At 33.7% G+C, this 18,604-nt stretch overlaps 1 protein-coding gene, 1 long non-coding RNA gene and 1 pseudogene across 18 annotated transcripts; 2 read left to right on the top strand and 1 right to left on the bottom strand.

Moving 5' to 3' along the window:
* Nucleotides 1-405: 405 nt before the first annotated feature.
* On the bottom strand, nt 406-13,583 carry LOC146949524 (protein GRAVITROPIC IN THE LIGHT 1-like). The gene is made up of 3 exons (XM_085745517.1): nt 13,367-13,583; nt 12,715-12,850; nt 406-2,347 (listed from the first exon to the last, which is right to left on the bottom strand). The coding sequence occupies exon 3, from the start codon at nt 2,345-2,347 to the stop codon at nt 926-928; it is 1,422 nt and encodes a 473-aa protein (XP_085601643.1). The 5' UTR covers nt 12,715-12,850; nt 13,367-13,583; the 3' UTR covers nt 406-925.
* On the top strand, nt 4,961-11,067 carry LOC146949525 (uncharacterized). 17 transcript variants are annotated; one of them, XR_015027307.1, is made up of 11 exons: nt 4,961-5,187; nt 5,664-5,783; nt 6,022-6,114; nt 6,471-6,814; nt 7,069-7,142; nt 7,250-7,438; nt 7,519-7,692; nt 7,776-7,881; nt 8,098-8,965; nt 9,563-9,939; nt 10,641-11,067. It is a non-coding gene; the product is annotated as an uncharacterized LOC146949525 (long non-coding RNA). The 17 variants fall into 17 exon arrangements; XR_015027305.1 differs by having other exon boundaries at nt 5,602-5,783; nt 6,471-6,845; XR_015027294.1 differs by having other exon boundaries at nt 4,964-5,187; nt 5,602-5,783; nt 6,471-6,845; ... (1 more) ...; nt 9,563-9,659; nt 9,783-9,939.
* Nucleotides 13,584-15,288: 1,705 nt separating the features above from the next.
* On the top strand, nt 15,289-17,763 carry LOC146949523 (DNA glycosylase/AP lyase ROS1-like; annotated as a pseudogene).
* Nucleotides 17,764-18,604: the final 841 nt, after the last annotated feature.

Below are 18,604 nucleotides of genomic sequence, written 5' to 3'. Positions count from 1 at the left end.
ATAATATAAATACTACTCCATCTCTTTAAAAACAACAAAAACCATAGTTACATCTAAAGCCATAGTTTAAGGGATATTTACATCTCGAACTTGTAAACACATGTACTATTATTAAAAAATATAATGCCAAAACCAAGCAAAATTTTAGAATGAAGAGGAGAAATGACCATTGATAAAAGGAATTGCATAGAGCTTCAAAAAACACTGATATTAATGCAGAACAAAGATTATACTAATAATAAGCAATGCTAGTGCTAGCACACATAACACCTATTCCAACATTACATAAGATATAGTAGAGGTATCCACAGACAAAATGACATTAAAATAACCTTAACCAAAGTTCAACAAAAGAGGAATAAGGTAGACCAAATATTATATAATACTAAAAAAAGAAAAAGAGGATTATAAAATTCCTAACTATATTATATATGATTCATTATATACATATTATATCATGCAATGTCTGGTAAAGATGCATAACAGCTAGACCACCCCTGTCACCGGCCTAATATCAATACAATTTTGGGGGGATGTTTTTGATAAATAATTCTGCATAAATTAAAACAAAAAAACAAAAAAAGATTCTAAAAGAAAAAGGTTGTTCCCAATGCTATGGTCCCACTAGCTTTTCTCTTTTTTTCTAAAATAGCCAAAACACAAAAGGACAAAAATGGCCTATCAATCCTACCAAAAGTTCAGTCCATGCCATGTCCTTCCCTTGTGTTGTAGGGCACATTATCTGACCACAAATCTCCTTTTACATTTGCTTATAGAAATTTGAACTTTTTTCACCTTGAAATGGATTCTATGTTGTAACTGCGTCACATGGTTACAACCCGATTTAGATCGACGGCTAAGATTGTTTCACTGAGTAAACAGACAGTGTAATTTGAACCGTCTGATCTCGAATCGATGATAAAGATTAACTCCTGTGTGAAATCGGACCAGCACGCGATCCTTTCACCTTGATGTGATTCTTCTGCATGAGGTAAACTTGACATTGTAAAACAGTTTTACCAATCCTAAAACCAGGAACAACAGTAAAACCAACAACTGGTTCTTCTTCTGATTCAACAACTGTCTTGTCTGAAAACACAAACATTTCATCATTCACACTTTCCATGTACACATCAGAAAATCTACACCCTTTTCCCACTTGAAAGATTTCAGCTTGAACCTCAAAAGAAAAGGCTAAACAATGCAAGAGATAAACCCTCTTAGCCATTTCAGCAAAAGATGCAAAAAAATCACTTTTTGGAAACTCTCCACCACTCAAAAGGTTCCTGTGAATCATGTTGCCAAAAAATGATGACTCCATTTTTGGATGAACAAGTCTCAAATACTTGTTCCTGCAGAATTGCGCAAACGATGATCTTGGTTTCTCAGCAAGAAAGTCTTTAGCTTTCGTTGATTTCAACTCATTGAACTTTTCAAAGAACCAATTTTGTTGATTTTTTCTATCATCAGGAAGTGCCTCATTTGGAAGATTGAAATTAGGGAAGTGAAATGCATCAAACATTTCTTTGCAAACAAAAGATTCAATTGTGAAACACTTGTGATCTTCTATCATATAAACCACATTGTGTTCAATAGCATCAACAGCAGCATCAATATCCCATTTTGCAGATCTCATTTCATCAACAATAATCCTCACAAAGTTTCGAATCGATCTAACCGCGTGACGAAGAACGGTAGCAAAGTGGCTAGGACTTAATCCTGATATGTGAACAACATTATCAAGTACTGATAATGTTCCACTTTGATTCAATCTCTTCTCAATTAACTTGTTATGACTATTAGCTTCCACTAACTTCTCTTTAAGAAACATAATCTCAGAATCTTTGAGTCTTACCTGTGATTCCAACTTCTTCGCGGTAACCTCGTAGGTTTTAATGACACCCTTTATCTCCTTCGATTCAGCTGCGAGTATCGCTTTCTCTGGTGAAGGATCAAATTGTTTCTTCAAGTAACATTGTTTTAGCTCAGATAAATGCTTCAACTCAGAAACTAGTAGTTTATCAGAAGCTTCAATTCCATCAGGGTCAAAAGGTGTCTGAAAATGTTGCAGTTCAGCATATGCACCTTTAACGGTTGAAATGCTAGCAAAAATCTTTGAAAGAAGTGCTTCTGTTGCAACTCTTTGTTCTTCAATCTCTTCATCTTCATCAACTTTTTTGAGTGATTCAGACCAAGTTATTGTAGTCTTTTCCATGTTTGTTTCATCCTTTGGATTTGTATCAGATATAGTAACATTCTTCAAAAATGCTCTAAGATGAAGAACTTTGGCAAAATTCCTAGCTAATTTCTTGCTTGGTGTCACTGCTGAAGGTTTCATTGATTCCATCTGAAAAAGTATAGAATGAAAATCAGCAAATGAAAATAATAAAATGTGAAAATGAGATGTTATAATGTATTATACTAATGACAATATCTTTTACTAGGATTCACAATTATAATAAAGTAATAAGATGTTGATCATGATGAGCATGTTTAGATAAAATAATATTAAAAAAAAAGAAAGTAAATTGCTTTAACACATAGATCGAGGACTTTAGCAGTGAAGGGAAATTTTCTTTTTGTTCTTCATCTATCTATAAAAAAAAAGGTACATATTACATAGAAAATTATGTTTAACATGAAAAATAAGACATCAAATATAGTGCTCTTTAATTTTTGTGGTATTCTCAAAATTTGTGTACACATAAGATTAAAAATAAGAGATGAAGATAAGATATATAGTGTTCAAAATTGATATTTTTATCTGATGTTCAAATAATGCAACTAATATAGTATTGTATGTGTAATTTTAGAAGTTTCAAAAAGTAGTTTCTAAGAAAAAGCATGTAAGAAGCAAAGGAATAAAAATTGAAGGACAGGATCTAAAGATAGATACTCAAAAAGATCAAAATTGTAATTTATCAAAATAATACAATTCTTAACAAGCAAAGGCTTATATAACAAGCAAATTAAAAACTAAAACAGTTAACACTAATAAAATTTATATGAAATGTGTAAATAGAATATTCCTTATTTTATACCAGAATAAAAAATAATGCACAACTTTGAATGGTGATTGAACACCACGTACTAGAAAGAAAACAAGGTTAACCATTCTATATACTTTACCATGATTTGACAAAGTGATTATGTATTGTTTAGTTTCATTACTAGTATATTTCAAGGAGCGTTGAGGCAATAGGCCCATCAATCAAGTAATTATATATAATTTGTAATGTGAAAGTGGTCAATAGTTTCTTTAGAATGAATTATTCTAGTGTATGTAATAATCATAATAATTATTAGAGATGTCTCCAACATGATTGATTATTCCTTTCTCTTTGCATGTTTTTTTACAAAGGAATGGTGAAATCCAACTAAAAAACAGTTAAAAACCCAAATTTTCTAGGGTTAATGATTAGATGTTGGTAAAGCATGTTTGAATTAAGACTCACATTTGAACCATTAAAAAATGAGTCCATGTTTTCCTAGACATTATTGTAAATTTATTAATTTAAAAACTAATTAGTACTTAGTATCTAAAACTTCATTAACTAAATGAAGTTATGAAGTTTTTCCTCAATGATAAACTGACAAATGAATTTATTATAATTTTAATGAAAAAGAAATATAAATATAATTTTCCTGACTCATAATCCTTAGGATTCCCTGAGATATGCATATCCAGCATCTTTGAAGATCTAGACATAAAGTATATGAAACAGTGTTTGCATCAGAGCCCATATTTAAAGTGAGATACTGACAGGGAACTTCCAACCTTATAATCATGACAAAAGATAAATGTTCCTCAAACAAACACAAAGGGCAAGGGCGGTGTGTGTTTCACATTGTTTAATAATATAATATATTTATCACAAATACAAGGATAAAATAATTTACATGATTTTTTTTACTGTTTTTGTTTATGTGAATGTAATTTTTTTACTGTATTAGAAAAGATTTAACAATTGATGAGAAGGACCGAAATATGATTCATGATAAAACATTACGACGTAATTTTAACCATGTAACTGACGGTGTAAAAATTGTGTCCACTTGAAAGTTGAAGCAACAAAAAATCATACACCAAACATCTTATTTAGCATTTACAAAATGCATAAGCCAAAAATATAGCCATTGCATAAATGTCATACTAGTAGTACGTTCTATTAGTACTACTATTATATAAGAATCAAATAACGACATCAATAGTTAAGGCATAATGGTTTGGGCAAATATACATTGTCATAATTGTACAAAATCATTTATAACACACCATGTGTTTCCCGTGACTAGAACCCTTGATACTGTTTTAACCCAAAAATCAACGTTGTACTCGAACACAAACCTCTGCATATATAATGCAACGTCTCTACCAATTTAGTTATGCTCACATGTTCTACATTTTATACTAATACTTATATACATCAAACAATATATGTAAAGTATGGCTATTGGCTAATGCCATATTAATGCATATTAGTTGTAACGGATCTATCACAAGGTGGAGTATAAAAAGGCATAACAAGGGACAAAAATGTCAAAAAGTAGAAATAGAAGCTTTAAAATTTTGTATAATAAAAAATGTGGGAATATTTTGTTATATGTAAGTGACTGAATCATATAACATCTTCCCAATGTTTATGTCATTTCAACATCCATTATGTCAGAAGTTCACATGGCTCTTTACTTATTTTCTATAAAAAAGTCAAAATCATACAACTTGAGATTCTCTGTCCTTTAAAATTACAAAAATGTCCATACTTCAAATACCAAAATCCTTCACAGATTACAATCATACTCTCAATAAACATGTATTATCAGATTCTGCTACTACCTAAAATAAACATTGCAAATTTGAAACCAACACTTTTCCAGACAGATACTACCTAAAATGTAGTAATAATAGTTTTAGTTATTACAACATGTTTGAGCTACTTTTGTTTTTTTATCTACTAAACTAGATAGGAAAATCAATGTCCGTGGAAATTACAATTTTGCCCTTAATAAGGGCATTTTCGTAAATTAGTAAATGGACTCCCCTTGCCTATATATATGTGAAAAGGAAAAAAAAAACAAAAGAAGGGGGACGAGAGATTGGAAAGGGAGAGGAAGAAGGGGATGAGAGAAAGAGGAAACGGGAACAGAGAAAGAAGGGTCGACGTCTTCTTCTTCTTCATCAAAGAGGTGATTTTCTTATTCCTTCTTGAATCTAAGGCCATGCATGTCTCAGATTGAATGAGTTTTGTGCTTTTAATTCAAAAATTTAGGTTTTTGGTTTGTTTCTTTGCAATTTTGGGTTTAATTCATCTATGTGAAATTAAATTTCTCAATTTGTATAGTTTTGAACTATTTCCATCAGATTGTTTAGAAAGTAGCAATTAAGTTGTTGTGGGGTATGTTTGAATTGATGTTTTAGTGTTTGGGTTAAAATTGAAGTCTTTATAAGTAATAAGCTGTCAATTAAGTTGTTTTGCATAAGCTTAAGTTGGAATACAAGTTGTTGCAGGTATGGTTATGTGTTCTTTATATTACCAATGATATATTTAAGTTACCATATGAGTAGTTGGTGGACTGATAAACTGTTTTGGGAGTTGACAGAATTGTTTAAATCATAATTGAGCTGTTTTAGAAGCTGACAGAAAGTGATTATGGGGGATTAGGGCAAGGGTAGAAGTGGATAAATTGTAATTAGGCCGTTGATTTGGATACAAGCTAGGAATAAGCTGGTTTTGGAAGAAGTTTGGTGAAACCCGTATTTGTGACAGGGCTCCACTAAAAGGGTAAGAACTCACTCCCTGTAACGTCGAATCAAGTGATTTTTGTTCTTGGTTTTTGATGATTAAACTGATTTGGGCTGTTTTTGGTTTAATTTGTGCTGAGAAGAAATATCAATGATTAGTTTCTGATGCAAATATGTCTCTGCAGAAGTTGTTTTTGTGTTTTAAAGATGTTATAACTTTGTATAGCATATTTCTATTTTTTTTTCTAACTTCCGTGTGATGATTCTTTGCAAAACAGAGAGACATTTCATGGTGCACTGAGTTTTGCGGCCTCACTTTCCCACTTTGGCTGAATCTATAGCTTTGAGGTGGTGACTTCAATTGCCTTTAGGTACTGACTTCAATTCAATGTCTTTAAGATTAAATTTGTCATCAATCATGGTAGGAATTGGAAGTTTGTTCCATTTTTAAGGCATTTTGCTAACTTAAGAATTAAGACTTAGCGTAAAAAGTGCATCAAGTTTAAAGATTCCAATGCAGCAGAAAGCTCTTAAAATCAGGTTTTGCATCCCTCTCCCAGACACACAAACGAAAGCACACACACTGACACACTATGTATATCTTAAATTTGTCGATATAATTCTGAGTTGTTAGTGAGTGTGATTTTCATTTGAAATTTTAGTGTTTGAACTTTTGTGTTGATAACTAATTTTATAAGCTTTTCTTTTCTGAATTATTGACATGCAGCCCCCGGTAGCTCCGCTTATGGTGCATAAGACGTCCTGATTGAGTTGGTGTGGCCTGTTTGATGTTCTCGGTCATCTTGCACAAATTATTTGAAGATGAAATAGTTGAAAATGCAAGAAGTCTATTGGATAAATATCACTTGATGAGGGATGGATTCAAGCCTGTAAAAATAAAATCAGAGTGATTCTGGTGGAAGCCTTCATCCTATGAAAAATTAGAGAAAATTGGTGGTTCTGATTCAGTGCTTGGACAAGTGAGTATGTACCTGCATATCAGTTAGAGATTGACCCCAAGATAATGGGAGATTGAAAGTTTCAGGGCTGGAAGAAGTCTTCAGAGAATAGGTGGGAAGTTCTTTTGACTCACTCTCAAATGGTACTTTATCTCTTCCTTTTGTATCGACCTTTATATTTTTAGTGATGTTTTTTTTGTTATTTTATTATTAGTAGTTGTGGCTCAACTATTTAAGTAAGCCAAGTAGTGGACTTCATCTTTTGTCCGTAGTTTTATTAAAAAATAGAAGGAAAAGAATATAATTAGAAGAGATAAATAATGCTTATTACAAAACTCATTCAAAATCTGTGTTGAATAATTTCAGTACTTGGTATTTGACATTCAGACAATCTTTTCATTGTTAAGAAGTCTTGTGCGAAACTTGTGGCTGATGCGAAGGTTAGTTTCAAGATCAAATGTGTGTGCCAAGTAAAGTAGTGTAATCAAGTAAATTTATGTGTATGTTTAACACTTATATGTCATGTTTAACGATTTCAAATGTGCAGGGTGAAAATGCTGGTTTTTATCCATCTGAGCTGAAAAATCTCATTGGTCACAAGATGCTTTTTGTTGTTGATCATTCATCCAATGCAGTTTCCAGGTCTGATGGATCTTATCGTGTTGGGAGGGTCTGTATGGATGCTAAAATTATTGAAGTGTTTGAGGATGGGGATGCAAATTTTTCAAATGTCAAGGTTGGACAGTGATTGCTGTGTGAAGATATTATTTTAGATTTATATAGAAAAATAATGTATTTCTCATTTTTGTTTTCCAGGGAAATGTGGAAGGTTCTTCTGCATTGAATAAGGATGATAATGCTGCTGCTGGAGCGCAGTAAGGTGAAATGTTGTCCGGGGTAACTGCTGACCCTCATGATTTTGTCAAGGGTTCTGTTTTGTTGCCTAAGATGGTGCCTGCAGATTTGCTTGGCAAAAGGAAATTGACTAAGGTTGGTTCATGACATAATTGTGTTTTTTGGTTTAAAACTGTCATATATAGGTGTGAGAAAAAGACTTTGGGGAAAATATGCAGCAGAGATCAGAGACACAACAAGAAAAGGAAGAAGTGTTTGGCTTGGAACATCTGACAGTGCTGAGGATGCTGCTTTAGCTTACGATCTAGCTGCATTTTCAATGAGGTAATAATCTTGTGCTCAATTTTTCTGTTCAAAGGGTCAAAGGATATTTGCAAGAGATTCAATGTGATTGCAGAAAGGGTTTTCACCTGCACTTGCATTCAATATTCAAATTAAAGTATTGAATTTTAAAGCAAATATACGACATTAGTTAGTAGGATTATGTTACACTAACATTCTTGAAATGTATTGTTGTCTGAATTGAATAATTTTTGTCAGGGTTCTCTACGTGACAAGGCAAGCAGATGAATATGTAATTCGTCGCGATGATTGGTTTTAAATCGTTTCTTCTCCACACTATCTCTCTGAAATTGTACTCCCTTTCGTTCTGTCTCTATAATTTATACTTTTCTATTGCTTATACTGCAATGATTCATCTAACTAAGCCTATATTTGATACTGTTGAAGGTTATATACGCCAGTTTTGTGGTTTGCTACTGCTGGATCAAATCTAACAATCTGGCTACTTATATTTCTGTTCTCCGCCTGTTTTTCTTTTAAATTTAAAATATATCTTGATTGTGTTATAACAGTCCTTAACTGCTCATAGTGGTTTCAGTTAAGGTGATATCATTGATTTAGATGGTTTCATTTTCATGTCTTCATTCCTTTTCCTCCTCTTATTTGGATTGCTGAACCGCCTGTTTTAGCAATATGCAGATGATTCGGACATTACTTGTGTTCATCATCATCGTAAATTCTTAAAGGACCATGTTGTTTTTAAGGAGGTATTTTTCACTCTATATTCCATTTTTAGAGAGCTGCAAGGTTGTGTGTAGATCTAAAGATGTGGAAGAATTTTTTGCTTATAATTCGGCTGCAAATGTTGCATGTTCGGATAGTTGGAAGCTGTTGTTTGCACTTGCATTTTATTCATGTTTTTTAATTTTTTTTTATCATGAGAGGAATTCATGAGGTGAACCATAATCAGTGATGGCTTTCTAATCAGTTGGAGTCACGGGACATTGCTGGTTGAATCAAAGTTGTCCTCATATCTAAGAACCTGACCTTTGTATTCCACCTCTTTGCTAGGGTTGCATTTTGAGGGGACTGACAGTTTGAATCCCTGTCCATTGTATGGTAGGAGGTCTGTATTTGTCTTTGGTTTTCCAAACACATTGGCTGCAATGGAATCACTAAATTATTTTGATAAATTAGCATTGCTAAGTTCTTTATGCAATGATGATAGCATTTGCTGTAGTGATATACATTGGTGATCACAAAAATCCAATTAATCCTTAGGTAGTTGCTCTGTTACGTTGCACTGCTCCATTCTTCAAATGACTATTTAAACTATGATATTACATTGTTTGTGGTTGAGAAAAGTGTGCCTCACCCCTTTGTAGTGACCAGCATTTTCACATACCTATTCATAAAGTTTGCAACTATACTTTTCAGTGACGCTAGAAACTTAAACTTAGATTGCTGTCAAAATGAAAACCTTGAACTTAGATTGATGATGAATTAATTTGGACTTCCAATGGGCAAAGAGTATATTCTAGGTTGGATAAAAATGAGATATATTTCAAATTAAAAAGTTTCTTTGTGCACCAATATGATCCTCAAATGATTACAAGGACTGATAAATGGCATGGTTCTTTTGGAAATGAGGGATCATATATTGTGATTCCTAAGTATCTGTTTTAGAACTTTCATGCATGTGATTAGATTAGATATTCTTCAGAGGTGACAACCAAAAATTTGAATGCCTATAAAAAGAAGTTAAAGAGTTTTGATGAGCACTGTCACTGTGATCATGGTTTCAACTTTTATTAATCAAGGTAAAGTTAATATCTTTCTAAAGAAAATCATATGTTCTTATGAGCAATTAAGTTATAAAGATCACAAATTCTAAGGAAACAAAAATGAAGTCAGTTTTAAGTAACCTTTGTTTTGATTATTAGTTCAAGCCTGAGGAGATAAATGCTATCAACAAAGACTTTGATGAGCCTGGAACGCTTGCTCCAACTGGATACGCTTGCTCCAACTGGATTACATATTGGTGGTACTAAATATATGGCGATTCAAGGTGAAGCTGGAGTTGTCATTCGAGGGAAGAAGGTATAGACTGTTGCTTCTGTTTTCATTTGATTTAATTTGCATAAATTCATAATGTAGTGTAATGAATCATCTATGCTATGCTATGCTTTAGTAAAGATAATCGTATTCATTTGATTTAATTTGCATAAATTCATAATGTAGTGTAATGAATCATCTATGCTATGCTATGCTATGCTTTAGTAAAGATAATCGTATATTGTTCCATTGAATCTCAAAATTTGTCAATTTAATTGTAGGGTGTTGGCATGTTAGTCTTTGAAATTAAGGAATTGACAAAAACATAATTGTAATTGTAAATTTCATTTCATCATCATTTACATGTTATATTTGGTTAACAGATATTTCAAGCTATTCTATAAAGTTGAATATTTCTAATCAAGTTGCTACTGATAAGCTAAAACTCGAAGTGTTTACCATATAATGTGTGACTAAAATGAACGTCATTTTACTATTTTAGGGATGTTGTTGTCAATTTAGGAATTTCAGGAACTATTCTTAGAGAAACTTACAATTTCAGAAATCACAATGGGTTTTAACTCTTTACCATTTTCTCTATCAAATTAAAATTGAAAATCTATTTGCAAAGTGTTTGACACCCCAAACCTGCCAGAGGCTGAAGCAATATCCTTTATCAGACTTTTCCATGCGGTGACTTTATTGGCTGATGCAAATTTTTCTTATAATGGTTATTTATAAACCAGGATCAGACTGAAGGAGGCTGCTTAAACGGCAACGATGACACTTCTCAGACATCTGAAACTCAGACTAGCAAGAACTTGGGAAAGAGGCCAGTCCAGGGTTTGAAAGGGTTGTGGAGGCATCAACCACTAACAAGCGAACATTGCGCTGCCTGAAGATTGAAGACTGAAGATGAATGCATGGTTGTTCTTTGGATTTAGTTGTCATGTATTATGTCATTTTGTTTTGTAACTTATTTTGGTGTGTTTTTTGTTTTACCATGGGATATAGTAACTCCCATTGATTGTCGTATTTAGCGTCTTCGCCACTTATGTTTTCATGTTCTCTGTCTTATGTATGCCTTTGTTTCCTATCCTTTTGCTTTTCTGTGCACTCCCTTATGGTTTGCAATGACTGTTAATGAAATTTGGATGGGGTTTTTGTTTGTTAGTCTACATTGATTACTCATACTTCCATTTCATCATGCCTATATTTTTTCCATTATTGTTGTGCCACTCTTTCCTTCATTATATGTTGTGAATGAGATGTAACTTATAACTTATATGATTATATATTCTCGGGCTGCTGTAGGATACGTCATTATAAATGATGCATCGAAAAAAAACTAGAGATTTTAGTTTAAATGTGTCTAAAATATACCACATGGATTAGCCTGGCCACTTCTCTGTGTAGATGAAGTATAGAAGTTCAGATCATAAGACTGGATATGAAATAATTAGGTTGCCATCGTTACATTATCATGTATAGTTTTTTATGTCAAGAAACCATCATGAAGTGATTACTTGGGCAAGTAGTTTACTTTGTTCTAATTTACTTCCAAATCACCTTACTGATATGCTCGTGTAACATTTTCCGAAAACCCACATATGCTCAAATATGAATAAGAGTATTCCTTAAATTTTATTTACACAAAGATGTTCATATCTTAGCTTTTTCTCATATGCTTTTAACCGTATTTTTAGACCTTCCTTTGAAAGCCCGTAATAGGACATGATTATTAATATGCATATAAGGTTGTTTTTTAAGTCAGAACTATGATTCGATTAAGATGTTTCTCTTTTTTTTTTTTTAAGTTAAGAATTGATGGGTATTGAATTATGATTGTGCGTAGCATATATTACAATCTTTTTAAGTCAAAACTAATTCTCGGCATAAGTTCTTTTTGTATTAGGATGTTTGTTTTTTAACTGAAATGGGACTCATCATCAAATCTAAAAGTAAAGTAGACAATGTTGCATTAGAATCTCTATCTTGTGCGTGTTAATGTTATTAGTTTTCCCTTTCACATGTGTACAATGTACTTAACCCTTTATTTTATGCCGTTTTTTATAGTACTTGAACAAATAGAGTTGCATCATTATTCGTATATAACAAAGTCTTTAGAAATCTTGTGCAATATCCATTAATTTGATTGTAGCATTTTTCTAATCAAATATCCAAAAGAGTCTTGAAGAGGAAGTATCTAAGGATGACTTTAGAGAATGTGGAGACACACAAGACATATAATTGCAGGGTAACAACAGCTGACAGGAGGAATGCTGAGAAATCTTTAGGTGGTGAATGATTTGACTTCGTCATAGACCGCGACTTACAAGAGAGTGACAATTTGATCTTTGATTTGGAAGATCCACCAACCAAAATGTATGTCAGACACATCCGCGGCCAGTAAACAACGAAAGGTAGTGGTTACTTTTGGAATTGAAGATGATGGGGCTATTTTGGAAATTTAACTTTGTAATCCATCAGACACAACTACTTTAGAATCTATGTTATATAACTTCTGTTTTGGTTTCGCTTATGGTAGACCTATCTAGGATTTGATATGTTATAGATCATGGTTTTTTATATTTATATGCATGTAATATCTAAATTTCGAATCAGTTTACTTTTAAACGTATTAACAAATATCTGTTTGCCAACAAAATTATCCGAAAAAAAGCAATCCACCCCGTGCGAAGCACGGGTTTGTAGCTAGTTTATTTTAAAAACAGTTACATAAACATTCAAAAATATTAATAAAGTAGTGTAAAAATGCAAAAACCAAACGGTAACAGGCCAAAAAGAAATTAAACATACCTTGAGAAATATGATAAGGAGATATTGAAGGTGAATTTGAATGTGGTCAAGATGTCATAGTGAAACGTAAATTTGAAGAAAACAGACAGAAAAATTATAAATGCTTTTAAATGTTGTTCTAACACCAAACGCGGTCCTGCAACAATTAAAAGCCAAAATGAACCAAGAAAAAAACCATCATCACCAAATATTTATATATTAAAAAAAAATCAAATAAATGAAATGAAAATATTTAAAAAAATACTAACAATGAAAATAAAGGGCAAAAAAAGACATTTCTCCAAACATGAAAAACAACAACGCACCCGAAAGAGGAAAAAAACAATGAACGTAACTACCAAAAAACAACAACAACGTTAACACTTAACAAACTTCATAAGAAACATCAAAAAAATTTAACATACAAAAATTTAAAAAATAAATAAATAAATCACAAAAAAAAATTGTTTTTAAAAATGAAAACTTTCCTACAGAAGATAATAAAAAAAACTTTCATTTATTAAAAAAAAAGTTCACCTTGAACCCATAACTAAAACTCACCTCCAAAAGCCACTGAATCAGTTTCATCAAAACATAAAGATAAGATTTTGTTTTATAAAAAGATAAAGGAAAAAAATTGGGAATGCTATTGTAGAAAATAATAAAACTATACCTCAATGACTATGAGTAGAAGTGTGTGATGAAGGGTCTTCTTCAATGTTTGCTCTGTTCTGAGGTTTAGAAAAGTGGAGTGTTTTTGCAGTGTTGTGTTGTGAAGAGTAACATAGAGAAGTGGGGGTTTTTGGTTTTACCCTTTGGTGGATACACAAATGACACAGCTGGAAGAGAGAAAGGAAGAGAGAGAGATTTGAGAGAGAGAATAAAAGCTCAAGGGTCGAGAGAGAAAGAGAGAATAAAAGCAGGGGAAGAGAGAGAGAGTAATTGGAAATGACGAAAAAAGACGCTGGAGAAAGCTGTCCGAATCCGAACTACTCGTGTTTGCTTAGAGCATCCACGGTGATAGTTTCCTAACAATTCCTTAAATAGACCTCACGTGACACATCATTTATTTATAATTTTTTAATAAAAGTACCTATTAAGGACTCAATAACTCCAATGGCAATACACTAATAAAGACTCCAATGAAAAGTACTTAAATATGTCACACTATCTTTACATATGAAACAAAAATAATTTATCTATTACTCATTTTTACAAGTGGGACCAAGTAGTACACATTTTATTACTTCTTTATGCAAGTGGGACCAAGTAGTACACATTTTATTACTTCTTTATGCAAGTGGGACCAAGTAGTACACGTTTTATTACTTTTTTAAACGTGGGACCCGTTAGTTACCCAAGAGAGAGAGTCCTTATATAGTTGCCCGTTCCTTAACGGGGACTCAATTTTTCTTCCTCCAATGGAGGGTCCTTAACGGGGAGTGGTCCTTGTTAAGTAAGGACCCCCCCATTTGAGATGCTCTTAGAGCATCCACAATGGAGACCTCTATTTTTTAGTGCTTCAATGGGTCCTACATATACACATCACTCATTTATAATTTTTTAATAATACTACCTCCGGTCTTATTTATAAAAGAAATTTTGGTCAACAAAAGTTAATGTGTCTGGTTAAAAAAATTGGACCAAATACATTCACTTTTGTTGACCCAAATTTCTCTTATAAATAGGACCGGAGGGAGTAGTATCTAATAAGTATTCAATCCCTCCAACACAACATCTCACACAAAGTTCTTAAATGGGACCCACAAATCAACTATAAATAACTTTATATCAATGCATATCAATTTTTTAATATTAAAAAGGTGTGGGTCTCACTTAAGATTGGAGTCTTAAGTGAGACCCGGGGTCTTATAGGACCCCAAAAAATTTCTCCACAATGGGGTACCTATTAGGTACCAGATCTTAAATAGCTAAGACCCTATCATTGTGGATGGTCTTACATTTTTAATTTTTATTGGGAATATAAGATGGTCTAAACAAAAATGATTTTTTTTTATTTAGCTCCTGTAAAAAAAAATTGTTTTGATTTACCCTCTAATAGGCCAAACAAAAACGAAAATTTCTTGAAAAAAAAAAATAAAATTGATTTTTGATTGGCCTATGAGGAGGGTAAATCAAAACAAATTTTTTTTATAAGGGTAAATCAAAAAAAAAAATTACAGGGGGGGAAACTAGAAATGACCTATATTACAGGGGTAAAGACCTATTAACCCAAAAAATTGATACAAAGACATTGAATTTTAAAAATTTGTTTTTTAACAAGTGTCATTATACACTTCTTAGCATTTCTCTAAAATACCCGCATTGTTCGATGACACAATTGTGAATTAACTTGAGTATGATATTATTCATAGATTATCAATTAGGAATCCTCCATTCAATTCATGTATTAGTCAAAGCATCGGTAAAACAATGTGCTTCATTTCACGGTATGAGTATTACAAAAAAGGGATAAGGAGGGGAACTACTTTTTCATCAGTCCATCGATTTCCACGCCCAAAAATTCTCCTCCCTTTTAGCACAATTAAAATTAGTATACATTCATCAAGCATTTAGTTAGGGTTTATGGAGAACATGGATGGAAAGAAGCTTACTTGGATTCCTACAACCCCTGTTAAGTCCAGTGTTTCAAAACCAGCCGTCTTTTACAATTTCCATTATTCTCACACACGTCGGAAGAGAACTTCCCTGAATGACCTTGCCAAAAAGCTTGAGAAGCATGCATCAGACAATAACATGTCAATAGGAGAAGATATGCAAGCCACAAATACATGTTCAAAAAGAAAGCGTAATTGGGCAAAGCCAAAAGAAAGCACAAGTGCTAAAAGGCAATATATGCAAAGGTCAGATTTGAACAAGTCTTCCATTCCTACAAAAGTTTCCATAGACTTTCCTGGAAAAATATATGCCAACAATTGTAATAATTCCGTATATTTTTGACACACAAGCAAGAGAAGAAAGTTTTGCCAAAAGAGAAAATGCAACTGCAATTGTGCAAAGAAATTAGTGCAGTAATGAGTAATATTCAAGATTCAACAATACAGTTACAGATGATTGGTTGCAAGAGAGTTCATTCTGGAACCAGTGAACATGCAGATAGCAGAAGAACGAATCTGACCGGGGCACACTATAATGTATATAATGTATCTGCTTCATACCCATCAAAGTTTACAATTCAATTTCCAAAAGTCCATGCTCACAGAGAAAGTGGCAACGTGTTAGACGAAAGTCTTTCCTACCATCAATGCACTTGGATGAATCATGAAATTGGGGCACCCTACAATGGGCTGGCCTCGTACCCGTCAAAGTTTCAGATTCAGATTCCAAAAATCCCAAAGAAAAGGAGAACACAAAATCGGAAAAGTTCGAGCACTCATAGAATGGGGTATCAGAAGAGAGAAGCATTGTTGTATATGAGAAAAATGCACTTGTTCTATTTCAGGGCTCATCTGATCCCGTCAAAAAACAGCGTGCTAAAGTTGACCTTGGTGAGGAGACTAATATAGTATGGAAGCTTTTACTTTCAGATTTAAACCATGATGGGGTTGATGGAACAAATGACGACAAGGCCAAATGGTGGAAAGAAGAACGTAAGTTGTTCCGTGGACGAGCGGAATCGTTTATTGCAAGAATGCATCCCATACAATGATACAGATAATTTTCTAGATGGAAAGGATCAGTTGTGGATTCAGTGGTAAGGTTTTTCTCACTCAAAATGTATCAGACTATCTTTCTAGCTCAGCTTTAATGTCTGTTGCTGCTCAGTTTCCCAAAAGGTCAGGTAGCTCGTGCAAAGCATATGATGGAGGAGGCACAAGCCTGACAATTAACAAAAAAACAAGTACATATAGTGGATCCAGAAGAGAACATAGAATGTGATGTAAACTCATCTAATCAATCTGGTTCCAACCAGAGCAAGAGAAAAGCTAAAGCTGGAAAGAAACAAATTGACATGGGTAGTTTACGAATAAATGCACAAGCTAAAGCTGGGAAAAGAGAAAAGATAGAAAACACCATGGATTCTGTAGACTGGGATGGTGTGAGATGTGCAGATTACAAAAAAGTTTGTTGATGCAATCAAAGAATGGGCATGAACAACAAGCTTGCCAAACGTATTCAGAATTTCCTGATTAGGCTGGTTGACGATCATGGAAGCATTGACCTCGAGTGGCTGAGAGACGTACCTCCTGACCAAGCAAAAGAATATTTGGTGAGCGTAGAATAACTAGGATTGAAAAGTGCAGAGTGTGTGCGACTTTTAACACTGCACCAGCCTGCGTTCTCGATTGACATAAACATTGGACGTATAGCGGTACGCTTGGGATGGATGGCTCTCCAGCCACTACATCAGTCACTACAGTTGCATCTCCTAGAATTGTACTTGTTGGTAAATTCCATACAAAAGCATCTTTGGGCTCGACTGTGCATACTAGATCAAAAAAATAATATTGCAATTGCAATTTATTACAAATATGAGTTACATTACCATATGATTACATTTGGAAAGGTCTTCTGTACCAAAAAAAACTAAATTGTAATGCATGCCCAATGAGAGCGGATTGTCGGCACTTTACAAGTGTAAGGCTTATGCTGCCTGGACCAGAGCAGAGTTCCAATGGTCCATCTGGAAATAGTGTGACTGATGAGATCCCACCTGTAGTCATGAGTCAGTTGCAATGCCCAATGAGAGCGGATTGTCGGCACTTTGCAAGTGCAAGGCTTATGCTGCCTGGACCAGAGCAGAGTTCCAATGGTCCATCTGGAAATAGTGTGACTGATGAGATCCCACATGTAGTCATGAGTCAGCTGCAATTGCTTTGTCCTAAGAACACAATCCAAGTGGAAGAAATTCACCAAACAGAAGTGGGCGGAGTTAATATCTGTCAACCTATCATCAAAGAGCCGACAACTCCACCTCCACATCCATCCACGTAAGTGTCACTAAGTGATGTTAAGGATGCCTTCTACCATGGCCAGTGTGAAATTCATAACATTAAACTTAACAGACAGGAGTTCACTCTGAGTTTACAAAACCAACTTGTAAGGTGATGATTGTCTCCTTTATATAAACTTTTATCAAGAGTCTTATTTATTCGATGTGGGACTTAGGTTTTTCCCAATACTAAATTTATCACTTTGTTGTGCCCTTTTAAAGTTATCACTCTTCTCTTTTTCTCTCATGTATGCCTCCAATCCATCACCAATATGGAAAAGATATATACATGTCAGACCAGTAAACTTCATAATCGATTAACACTTTGTCGCGCCCTTCTAAATTTATTACTCTTCTTTTCTTCTCTCACGTGTGCCTCCAATCCATCACCAAACTCTCATCCTACTTCCTTCTATCACTCTAGTTGACTATTGAACCTTCCACTTGTTCTACTCTGTTGCTGAGATATCAAAGGGAGAAGGAGGGGAACTACTTTTTCATCAGTCCATCGATTTCCACACCCAAAAATTCTCCTCCCTTTTAGCACAATTAAAATTAGTATAAATTCATCAAGCATTTAGTTAGGGTTTATGGTGAACATGGATGGAAAGAAAGCTTATTTGGATTCCTACAACCCCTGTTAAGTCCAGTGTTTCAAAACCAGTCGTCTTTTATAATTTCTGTGATTCTCACGCACGTCGGAAGAGAACTTCCCAGAATGACCTTGCCAAAAAGCTTGAGAAGCATGCATCAGACAATAACATGTCAATAGGAGAAGATATGCAAGCCACAAACACATGTTCAAAAAGAAAGCGTAATAGGGCAAAGCCAAAAGAAAGCCCAAGTGCGAAAAGACAATATCTGCTTCACACCCATCAAAGTTTGCGATTCAGTTTCCAAAATTCCATGCACACAGAGAAAGTGGCAACGTGTTAGAGGAAAGGCTTTCCTATCATC

This window comes from Medicago sativa, chromosome 2 (genome assembly GCF_051527215.1).
Source record: "Medicago sativa cultivar Bolivia chromosome 2, Bolivia_mono, whole genome shotgun sequence".
NCBI lineage: Eukaryota > Viridiplantae > Streptophyta > Magnoliopsida > Fabales > Fabaceae > Medicago > Medicago sativa.
The sequence above is the reverse complement of the archived record's forward strand: the minus strand, read 5'-3'. Positions and strand labels throughout refer to the sequence as shown.

Coding starts and splice junctions, on each gene's coding strand:
- LOC146949524 (XM_085745517.1), bottom strand. CDS start 2,347: ATGGAATCAATGAAACCTTCAGCAGTGACACCAAGCAAGAAATTAGCT.